This window comes from Carlito syrichta, unplaced genomic scaffold (assembly GCF_000164805.1).
Source record: "Carlito syrichta isolate Samal-C Ts95f unplaced genomic scaffold, Tarsius_syrichta-2.0.1 Scaffold305786, whole genome shotgun sequence".
Lineage (NCBI taxonomy): Eukaryota > Metazoa > Chordata > Mammalia > Primates > Tarsiidae > Carlito > Carlito syrichta.
In genome coordinates this window covers 313,827-324,675 of record NW_007249882.1, presented here as the reverse complement: position 1 = coordinate 324,675, position 10,849 = coordinate 313,827, and the positions used below count along the sequence as shown (strand labels likewise).

At 50.9% G+C, this 10,849-nt stretch overlaps 1 protein-coding gene across 1 annotated transcript in view; it reads left to right on the top strand.

Annotated features, from left to right (window-relative positions):
* DUOX1 (dual oxidase 1) overlaps window positions 1-10,849 on the top strand; it is a 33,513-nt gene that overhangs the window by 5,251 nt on the left and 17,413 nt on the right. Inside the window, exons 6-17 of the mRNA XM_008062657.2 lie at window positions 45-250; window positions 632-692; window positions 819-915; window positions 1,893-1,983; window positions 3,783-3,885; window positions 4,142-4,314; window positions 5,488-5,663; window positions 5,882-6,000; window positions 6,571-6,708; window positions 7,370-7,483; window positions 8,778-8,977; window positions 9,631-9,816. Coding sequence (XP_008060848.1) covers window positions 45-250; window positions 632-692; window positions 819-915; window positions 1,893-1,983; window positions 3,783-3,885; window positions 4,142-4,314; window positions 5,488-5,663; window positions 5,882-6,000; window positions 6,571-6,708; window positions 7,370-7,483; window positions 8,778-8,977; window positions 9,631-9,816 — 1,664 coding nt within the window. The remainder of the gene's footprint in view (window positions 1-44; window positions 251-631; window positions 693-818; window positions 916-1,892; window positions 1,984-3,782; window positions 3,886-4,141; window positions 4,315-5,487; window positions 5,664-5,881; window positions 6,001-6,570; window positions 6,709-7,369; window positions 7,484-8,777; window positions 8,978-9,630; window positions 9,817-10,849) is intronic.

The following is a 10,849-nucleotide window of genomic DNA, read 5'->3' as shown; positions in this document are numbered from 1 at the left end:
TGGGCGAGCTGGCGGGGTCCGGGGGTTGGGTCGCCCCGGGCGCGCGCCGCTCATCTCCTCCCCTGGTCCCACGTCGGATGCAGCCTTCGGGGCCGAGCGCGGGAACCGGGAGCCCTTCCTGCAGGCGCTGGGCCTGCTGTGGTTCCGCTTCCACAACCTGTGCGCGCAGAGGCTGGCCCGGGAGCACCCGGACTGGGGCGACGAGGAGCTGTTCCAGCACGCGCGCAAGAGGGTCGTCGCCACCTACCAGGTCAGCCGCTCCCGCCCGCGTCCCTGCGACGCGCCCTCTCCCCTCCGCCTGCAGGTGCACGCAGAACTCCCCTTCCTTGGCTGACCTCCCCCGGCCACCCTTCCCCAGAGGGTTAAGGTCTAGGAAGAGACCCCGTCGACGATAAGGAGCCAAGGGGTTCGGCTCGTGATTATGATTTAGCTACGTCCCACCGCCCCCCCACCCCCCAAATCCCCTGGTTCCCTAGGGAAACAGCCCTCGCACAGCTCCTGTCCGAGTTGCTTCTCCCGTGACTGCGCCTGCCGGGTCCTCACCGCAGCATCCAAGCCTTTCTTGGGCTCCGATCCTTCCGGGCCCCGCCCCATTCAGCGGTGCCTCTTCTCTTCCCCTTCTGACCCTCAGAACATCGCCCTGTATGAGTGGCTGCCCAGTTTCCTGCAGAAAACACCCCCGGAGTATGCAGGTGAGGGAGTGGAGAGGGAGGATGGGAGGGCTTGCAGGAGAATTTGGGGAGTGGAGGTGGAGTAAGGGGTAGGTTGGGCGGTTTAAGGACTAAACTCTTCTGTCCTCTCTTCCCCCTTTTCCCCAGGATACCGGCCATTTCTGGATCCCAGCATCTCCCCGGAGTTTGTGGCAGCCTCTGAGCAATTTCTCTCCACCATGGTGCCCCCAGGCGTGTATATGAGGTGAGAAGGGGCTCAAGTGTTTGTATGCTGGGAGGCATGGAGGTATCAGTTGAGAAAAATCTGCCCTCAGGAGCCCTTAGAGTAGGACTTTCAGTCTGAAGTGTGCCCATTCCCCAAGGGAACAGTGAATAGACCCGGGAAGAAGAACAATGCATGTGTTAAAAGATACATCATTGTGGTTTTTAAGTACTTTTACATCCATTTTCCTGCAGCTTGTGTAGACACTATCCCCCAATTAAAGATGGAGTAACTGAGATTCAGATGGTGTCACAAAGCCCACTGGTCTAAACTTCAGGTCTTGACACTACACTGGGGCATTTTTAGCTATAAACACAGAGCCTGGGACTTAAGAGCTTTGGGGGGGGGGGGGGGGGAGAAGTCCTAAAATGTATGCAATCTGAAGAAAAATATTGACTGCAACCAACAAAAAAGGAACTTTAAAATAAAAAGATACACATTTATTTGACCTGACCAATCTTTTTAAAAAAGAAAAAATATACACATATTTAAGTGAATATATATGGGAAAAGCTCATATTAGTTTATTTTTATAATTGTTTTATAATTTAAAACTGTTCATAGATTTTCTTATTCTGTAACAATCTCTGGGTATGCCTGATGCCTGAAAACGCTGAGAAGTCATAGACAATTGAGTAATTCATAGACAATTCGTTTCAAAAGAATAATTCAAAAAACCCTTTAAAAATGTGTGTATAAAAATATAAATAAAAATTTAAGATGTGGAGAAAGAAAACAAGCTATGGATGCATTTTTATGTTTGGCCTAATATTGAGGGAGGGATCTTCCAAACATCAAATTCTCTGAGACCTGCCAAGGTCAGGCAGCTTGACCCCATACCACCTCAGAGAGATGGATGGCCTGGAGCCCCTGGATACATCCTTGAAGACCAGAGCTGATGCCTGACAATAGGACCCCATGGCCTCTGTCACCACTTTTTTTCTGCTCCTTGCATTTCAGAAATGCTACTTGCCACTTCCAGGGGGTCATCAATCAGAACTCAAGTGTCTCCAGAGCTCTCCGGGTCTGCAACAGCTACTGGAGCCGAGAGGTTAGAGTGGGGGCGTGTGTGTGTGTGTGTGTGTGTGTGTATGTGTGTGTGTGTGTGTGTGTGTTTCTGAGAATATGTGGTGAAGGTGGGCGGTAGAGCTGAGGCAGGCAGCTGAAACGGGCTGGGGTGAAAGAGGCAGCCTGGAGAACCTCAAGCATCTCTCCTACAAATGTCCAGGATGATGAGATAGCTATATATGGCTCAAAGTCAATCCACAACCAATACTTCAGAGCTGTGTGAGAGACCCCTGCAAGTGTGGTTCTACATTCATTGTTCCCTCCTAGGTGTTTCCTCTCCTCTGACAGTTCTGGGTCCCCTGTAGGCCTTGGAGCACCCCAGCTATCCTCTCCTCCCCCAAGAAAACTTCCCAATTAGACACGCCCAGGGCAGTATGTGAATATACTTGTATGGGGGATGGGAGGAGGGAGGGGCTCTAAGAGATTACTGGGGACTGGCTGTCCATCCAAATGAAGCCGTCATGGATGAAGAGCAATGACCATTAATTTAAAGTAAAATCAGATACTTTGTTGTAGAGTGTTTACAAACGGGGAAGGGAGGGAGGAGGAAGGGAAAAGAAGAAGGCATAGAATAAGGGTCATGGAGCTGAAACTGGGTGCAGTGGCGAAAGCCTATAATTCCAGCTACTTGGGAGGTGAAGGCAGGAGGATTGCTTGAGCCTAGGAGCTCAGCCTCGGCAACATAGTGAGATACTGTCTCTAAAAAATAAAAATCAGGCCGGGCTCGGTGGCTTAGCCTGTAATCCTGCGCTTTTGGGAGGCTGAGGTGAGTGGATTGCCTGAGCCCATGGGTTCGAGACCCGCCTGGGCAACTTGGCAAGACCTCATCTCTACAATAAATAAAAAAATTAGCTGGGCGTGGTAGCGCACGCCTGTAGTTCCAGCTACTTGGAAGGCTGAGGCGGAAGAATCGCCGGCACCCAGCAGGTCAAGGCTGCGGTGGCCGGAAGCGGCCACTGCACTCCAGTCTGGGTGACAGAGTGAAACTCCAACTCAAAAATAAATAAATAAATAAAAATGAAAAAATAAAAATTAAGGTCGGGCTCCATGGCTCAGCCTGTAATCCCAGCACTTTGGTAAACCAAGGCAAGTGGATTGCCTGACCCTGCGGGTTTAAGACCAGTCCAGGCAACTTGGCAAGACCTCGTCTCTACAATAAATAAAAAATTAGCCGGGTGTGGAAGCACACGCCAGAGTTTCAGCTACTTGGAAGGCTGAGGTGGAAGGATTGCTGGAGCCCACCAGATCAACCCTGGGGTGGCTGTGAATGTGCCACTGCACTCCAGCCTGGGTGACAGAGTGAGACTACAACTCAAAAAAAAATTTAAATATATTAAAAAAATAAAAATTAAGAAAAGAGTAATGGAGCTGAGTTGAAAGAGGCCTCAGCATCCTCCTAATCTAAGTCCCTTTTTATTAAGGGGAGAAAACTGAGTTCAGAGATGTCCTATGACTTGTCCAAGGTCACAGAGCTAGTTAGTAAAAAAGCAAGAGCCAAGACCTAGATCATCCAGTGCCTTTGCCAACCACATTGTCAGTTCTCCCAAGGCAGAAGTAAGGTCCTTTGTGCTTGTAGAGAGCTGTCTCAGGCAACATGGACTTTGGATGGGGACATCACTCACCCTGAGTGGGGAATCAACCTACAGAGGAGGAATGGCCTGCCAGTTTGGGAGCAAACAGCAGGACTGGGTGGGCTCAGGAATATGAACAATGGGGTGTAGGAAGCCTGGCCAACTTCTGGCCCCATTTACTGAACTCCTCTCCCTCTCCCCACTCCCAAAGCACCCAAACCTACGAAGTTCTGAAGATGTGGATGCACTGCTGCTGGGCATGGCCTCCCAGATTGCCGAGCAAGAGGACCATGTGGTGGTTGAGGATGTGCGAGGTGAGTCCAAGGCTGCCCTTGCAGGGTGGATCCCTGGCCCTGGAGAGGAGGTTCGACTGGACCTCCAGACCTAGGCATGGAAAATTGCCCAGGGCTGGAAGCCTGCACTGCACTCACTACTGAGAGAACTTCTGACCCTCTGACTGGTGCTCCTTCTGGCTCAAGTTCCCTGGGGCTGGTTGAAGCCTGGGGCCTGGGCTAGAGACTGCTGTGGTGGCCCCGAGCTCCCTCTGACTCTCTGATATCTCATCCCCAGATTTCTGGCCTGGGCCACTGAAGTTTTCCCGCACAGACCACCTGGCCAGCTGCCTGCAGCGGGGCCGAGACCTGGGCCTGCCCTCTTACACCAAGGCCAGGGCAGCATTAGACTTGCCTCCCATTACCCACTGGCAGGACATCAACCCTGTACTATTCCGGAGTGATGACACTGTGAGAAGGGGTCAGGATGCAGAGGGTGGGATGGGAGGGCCAGGGCACACTGTCCCAAGACATGGAAGATGAGCAGTGAGACATGGGCACCAGAAAAATGCACCTAGAGAGGGGCAGGGCTCATCCAGTTAACTTTTCCCAATATGACACACCAAGATAAAGCTCACCAGACCAACAGGATTTGGCTTTGAACTCTGGCCATTCAGATCCAGAAAATGTTTATTGAGCATCTATTGCATGCCAGACACTAATAGGAATTGTCTCACTTACTCTTCCCAACACCCCCTGTGTGGGTATAGAAGGTCCTTGACTTAGGAACAAGTTGTGCTTTCTTGCACTGATATTTATGCTGCCTTTCCAAGAATCAGCTGTTATACCCTGAGCTACCACCCGGGCCAGTGGCATTGCCTGCTAGCCAACGAACAGTTTGGGCTGTCTCACCATCTTGGCAGAGCAATGTGTCTATAACTGTATGCCTATTTTATTGCCATTTGCCCTAATTATTTTATAAAATTCTTGGAAAATGGAGACTCCAAAGGTCAGTAAAGATGTGCTGTGTGCATGGGACTTAAGAACTTTATAAAACCAATATAAAGATAGGAATCACCATGCATACCAAAAGGAACAAATCTTTAGCTTCAATAGGGCCTCACTGGCATTGAGCTGGTCAAGTGCTTATTTACATTGTGGAGAAAAGAACTAAAGTAAAGGTCAGGTAGAAAATGCTGGTGATTTATTTTTGAAGACTGTCTCTAAAAGGCAGTGTATGGTCAGGGATTTACTTTTTAAAAAACTTTTCTTTTCATCTCTAAAGAACACAAACCTTTTATAGCATATCATTCTACCATTCAACTTTTGCACATTCTGGTTTTACCCCTTCCATTTCCATACCTTTTCAAGAACAAGTTGTGAAAGGGATTGGCTGTCTGTTTTATTCTGACTTTATTATAAAACAGGCAGCTGAATCTGTGAGAGGCTTCCCGTAAAGGAATTAATTTAAGTAAAGCACTCAGAGCAGTGCCTGGGGCATAATAAGCACTATATGGGAGTGTGTGTGTTACTGTTACTGTCATTTATTATTATTATCCCTGAGGCTAATCCCTGGGAGCTACCTCTTTACCCGAGGGTGAGTACTGGGTCCTCTCATTCACTCCTATTCTTTCTTGTTTCCAGGTGCTGAAGGCCACAGCTGCCCTGTACAACCAGGACCTGTCCCGGCTGGAGCTACTCCCTGGGGGGCTCCTGGAGAGCCATGGGGACCCTGGACCCCTGTTTAGCACCATTGTCTTTGACCACTTTATGCGGCTACGGGATGGCGACCGTTACTGGTTTGAGAACACCAGAAATGGGTAAGACCTGCCTGGGCCCACACCTCAGACTCTACCTTAGCCTAAGCCTCAGATTCTCTGTTTGGCCTCACATAGCCCCCCATGGGCCCTTGATGCCCAGCCCACCTCACTACCCTTTCCCCAACCTCTCTGGATCTCTCTTCATCTGGGTCCCTGTGCCTGGGGGCCTGTACCTGCCCTCTTACACCACAGCAGCCCCCCATCTCTGCCATCTGCAGGCTGTTCTCTAAGCAAGAAATTGCGGAGATCAGAAACACTTCCCTGTGGGATGTTCTAATAGCTGTCACCAACGTGAACCCCAGTGCCCTACAGCCCAATGTCTTTTTCTGGCTTGCAGGTGAGTGACCAAGGGGTGGCTGGGGGGGTACTGGGTCTGGAGCCTTGCCCCTCCTCAGCTGTGAGCTTGGCTCAGTGTGGTTGGGCAGCAGCCTCCAAGGCAGGGAGTGAGCTATGGTTCTGCCCTTGGGAACTCTGGTTCTGGGTGCCAGGGGTGCCAGTGCACAACTTTGGGAGGTGCCAAGTGGCAGGACTGAGACTCAGGGAGAACAAGCAAGGAGGTTCACTTATGGCTGGGAGGGAGTTGGGGCTGAGTGTAACATGGGGGGGCTCAAGTACAGTGAGGATATCCCAACGCCACAGTTGGTGTTTGTGTGTTTGTGTGTGTGTGTCTGTGTGTGTGTGTGTGTGTGTGTGTGTGTGTGTGTGTACTGTGTACATGTATACATGTGTGTGAGAGAGATAGAGGTTGAGGCTTATTTTTGACCCCCTTGTTACTCAAGGAAGCCCCTTCTTTTCTGCTACCCATGGGAGTGCCCCATGCCCTTTCTGCTACCCAAACCTCCTCAGTGATCCTGTGCCAGGGCCTGTGACCCAGCACCCAGAACTCTGGCTTCCTCTGTCTCCGCAGGAGACCCCTGCCCACAGCCAAGACAGCTCAACACTGAGGCCCTGCCAGCCTGTGCTCCCCTCATCGTTCGGGATTATTTTGAGGCCAGTGGATTTGGCTTTGGGGTCACCATTGGGACCCTCTGTTGCTTCCCCCTGGGTAAAAGTGATGGGTAGGGTGGGGCTGGATGAGAGATGCAAACTAGGGTCAGGGTTGGGGTCAGGGTTGACAATAAACCACCCAGAGTACTGTCCCTCTGAGCAGGTGAAGGAAACATTAGGGGAGAAAGGGACACAAGAAATGTTTGATCTGCAGCCCCATACCCCCCCAGGGCCCAGCTTGGTTAGAAGCCATGAAGAGTCCACAATTCACAGCTGTTTTCAGAAGCCTGGGCCTGGAGGACTGTCAGAGGCAAATTCCTGCTTAAAAACTAGGGTTGGGGCAGATGTGGTCACTGGGCAAGCGCTTGGGACTTAGTATTTGACTAGGCTGTGCTGGGTTGACCAGAAGCCTGGTGGGGTGAGTGTAATCTCTGGCACAAGGACTCTGGACTTAATTTCTGCCTGAGAAGGGACCAGAGTAGTGGAAGCAGGGAAGGTAGGGCAGGCATCTTAGATGCTGCCCAGAGCTCCCCATGGGATGCAAAGCAGCTCTCCTCCATATTCCCCTTGGACCTTCAGAACTTGAAACAATTGAGCAGGCAGACTTAGGAGGTGGTGGCAACAGGATGTTTTACGAGAACAGGAGCTGAGAAAGGAACTGCTTCCATCCCCCCAGACCCCACCTTCCCCTGAGTATCCTAATGCCTTTGCCCTCCCAGTGAGCCTGCTCAGTGCCTGGATTGTTGCCCGACTCCGGATGAGGAATTTCAAGAGGCTCCAGGGCCAGGACCGCCAGAGCATCATGTCTGAGAAGCTCGTGGGGGGTGTGGAAGGTAAGCCTGGTGGGGTTGGACAAGATGGTAGTGGAGAAGACAAGGTTCAGGGCTATAGCCCCCAACTCTACCCCAGCAGCCTAAGGAAAAGGCCTCCCTTTTCAAGAATATAACAAGGCCAGGGCAGGTGGGAAAGCCACCGAGCATTAGGTAGAAATTGGACCTGGAGTCCTCCAACCTCCATGGTGCTTTGAAAAAAGGGAAAGTGATAGACTCGTGCAGGAGTCATAGGACCCTTCCTGGATCTCACAGGGTTACTATGACTCGTGAGTCCCCAAGAACTACTGATTTGTGACATCTCACATTGAAATTCCAGGCAACAGAGAAGTGATTAATGAAAGTCCAGAGTCAGACTGAGATTGGAATCTTGGTTCCATCACTACAAGCTTTGGGCCTTAGGCAGCCTTTTTTTTTTTTGGTGGGGGGATTAGGGTTTTACTCTGTCACTCAAGCTGGAGGACAGTGGCACAATCACAGCTCACTGCAGCTTTGACTTCCTGGGCTTAGATGATCCTTTTGCCTCAGCCTCCTGAGTAGCTGGGACTACAAGTGCGTACCACCACACTCAGCTAAATTTTTTTTTGGTAGAGATGAGGTTTAGCCTGGGCCTCCCAAAGTGCTGGAGTTATAGGTGCTGAAGCCACCATACCTGGCCCTTAGGAAAATTTTTTTAGACCTTATTTTTAAAATCTGTAAAATAGGATAGAGTGTAGTGGCTCATGCCTGTAATCCCAACACTTTGGGAGGCCTGGGAGGGAGGATTGCTTGAGTCCAGGTGCTCGAGACCAGTTAAATAACATTGCAAGATATCATCTCTACAAAAACATAAAATAATTAGCTGGATGTGGTGGCACACGCCTGTAGTCCCAGCTACTCAAGAAGCCGAGGTGGGAGGATCACCTGAGCCCAGAGGGTCAAGACTTGGGTGAGCTGTGATCATGACCCTGCCCTCCAGATTGAGTGACAGAGTGAGACCCAGAATAAAGAAAAAAAATCTCTAAAATAGGAATGATAATAGCACCTATCTCATAGGTTTATGATTAAATGAAATAGTTCAGGCAAAGCACTTGATGTAGGGTATGAACACATAGCAAACATTCAGGGAATGATAGTTACTATTCTCATGAGCTAGCAGCACAACCGGACTGTCAGGGAGGGGATGACCCTCAATATCCCGGAAGGAGATGATGTGCTGTGGGGACCTTGATCTAACTTCAGCCTTAAGCTGGTCCTCTTCCTCCCAATGTTCCTCTGGTGGGTCCCAACTGACCCAGCCCCATCTCTCTCTCCCCAGCTTTGGAATGGCAGGGCCGCAAGGAGCCCTGCCGGCCAGTGCTTGTGCACCTGCAACCTGGGCAGATTCGCGTGGTAGATGGCAGGCTCACTGTGCTCCGCACCATCCAGCTGCGGCCCCCACAGCAAGTCAACCTCATCCTGTCCAGCAACCATGGACGTCGCACCTTGCTGCTCAAGATCCCCAAGGAGTATGACCTGGTATGTCCCAGCTGGTCCATGGCTCCTGTCCACAGTCACAGCCAAGGAGGCAGCCTGGTGGAAGGGAAGGAACACTGGGCCAAGAGGCAGGGTTTCTGGCTTCTCATCCCCAGCTAGAGTACCTGATAAAGGGATAAACTTGCCCACATTTGTCCTGCTGGATGACATGAGCTCCACAGTCCCTTCTTATTAACTCTTGCAGACATGGTCTGCCTCACTCTTTCAAAGGACACCTGGCAAGTCCTACCTGGGCATCCTTGAGAGAAGTAAGACCCTCTTCCCTGTCCCCTTATTTCAGGATCTAGTGAACTTTTAGAGACTTTGGAGGGGAGCAAAATCGGCGGCTGATCTTAGGCTCTGATTCTTAGGCCCAGCTCACAGTCCCCTCTGTCCCCTGGCCTCCCTTCCTTCCCCTCTCTTCTTCAATATGGAATGGAGGGAAGAATGGCGTTGTGCTTGTGCCTTTGGATGCTAACTCTGCACCTACAAGCAAGTCACTTCATCCCATGGAGACCCTTTCCTCTTTTTTAGAAGGAAATAACAGTGCCTTTTCTGCAAGGCCACTCCAGGGGCCCCTCTGACATAATCCACATGAAGTGCCTAGTCTCAAGAGGCCTTAGCCAATGGCTGCTCTTGCTCTGGCTGCCCCATAGGTGCTGCTGTTTAACCTGGAGGAGGAGAGGCAGGCGCTAGTGGAAAACCTCCATGGAGCTCTGAAGGAGAGTGGGCTGAGCTTCCAGGAGTGGGAGCTGCGTGAGCAGGAGCTGCTGAGAGCAGCAGTGACACAACAGCAGCGGAGCCACCTCCTGGAGATCTTTTTCAGGCACCTTTTCTCCCAGGTGTGTACATAAGACCAGAGCTGTTCTTATGCTGTGGTGGCATCCCTACCTGCGTGAGGCCATGGGGTGAGAAGTCTAGAGTTCTCAACTAATATCGGGCAAATCACCAGACTTTACTGTAAGGAGACGCCCCTGCCATCATCTGAACCCCACCCCCAGCTGTGAGACTCCAGGAGGGCTGTGCCCAGGAATGGGCTTATCTGTGTGTGTCACCTATCTCTCCTCTCAGGGCTGCCCAGGCTTCCTGTCCTCACTCAGCTCAACCTGCCCAAAAGGCTGCAGACACCCAGGGTGAGGCAGGCAGTATGGACACTGTAAGAGCCATTGCTCACTCCTCCTTGGGGAAGCGCAGCTCCAGAGGGCCTCCATGGGACATTGATGTCCACCTTGCAAGACTTCTGAGAGCTATTGGGAAGATGTGGGAAACAAATAAGAAGAAAAATGCAGAGACTTGAGTCTATGTAGGGCACAAAAATAAAGGCAACCTGGGAGCAGGGCAGTGGAGTGGAAACACATGGTAGGTGAAAGATAAATACAGGAAGTCCCCCCACCCCAAAGAAGTTTATCATCCTGTTGGGAAGATAGGACATGCACAGAAAGGAAGATAACTGGCAAAGAAGGAGGGCTACAGAAGTGATCCAGGAATTAAGTGGTCTAGAAACTCAGGGAAGGTCATGAGACTTCAGTCTGCTGTAAGATCATAGTAAAGGTGAGATCTGGCAAGAACTCAAAGTTGGAAATAAGTGACCTAGGAACTTTCTCTTTTTTTCTTTTCTTTTCCCTCCCTCCCTCTCTCCCTCTCTCCTTCTCTCCCTCTCTCCCTCTCTCCCTCTCTCCCTCCCTCCTCCCTTCCTTCTTTCTTTTTTTTTTTTTTTTGAGTTGGAGTCTCACTCTGTCACCCAGACTGGAGTACAGTGGCCGCTCCTCCTGCTATCCTTCTGCCTCAGCCTTCCAAGTAGCTGGAAATACAGGCACGCGCTACCCTGCCCGGCTAATTTTTGATTTATTGTAGAGATGAGGTCTTGCCAAGTTG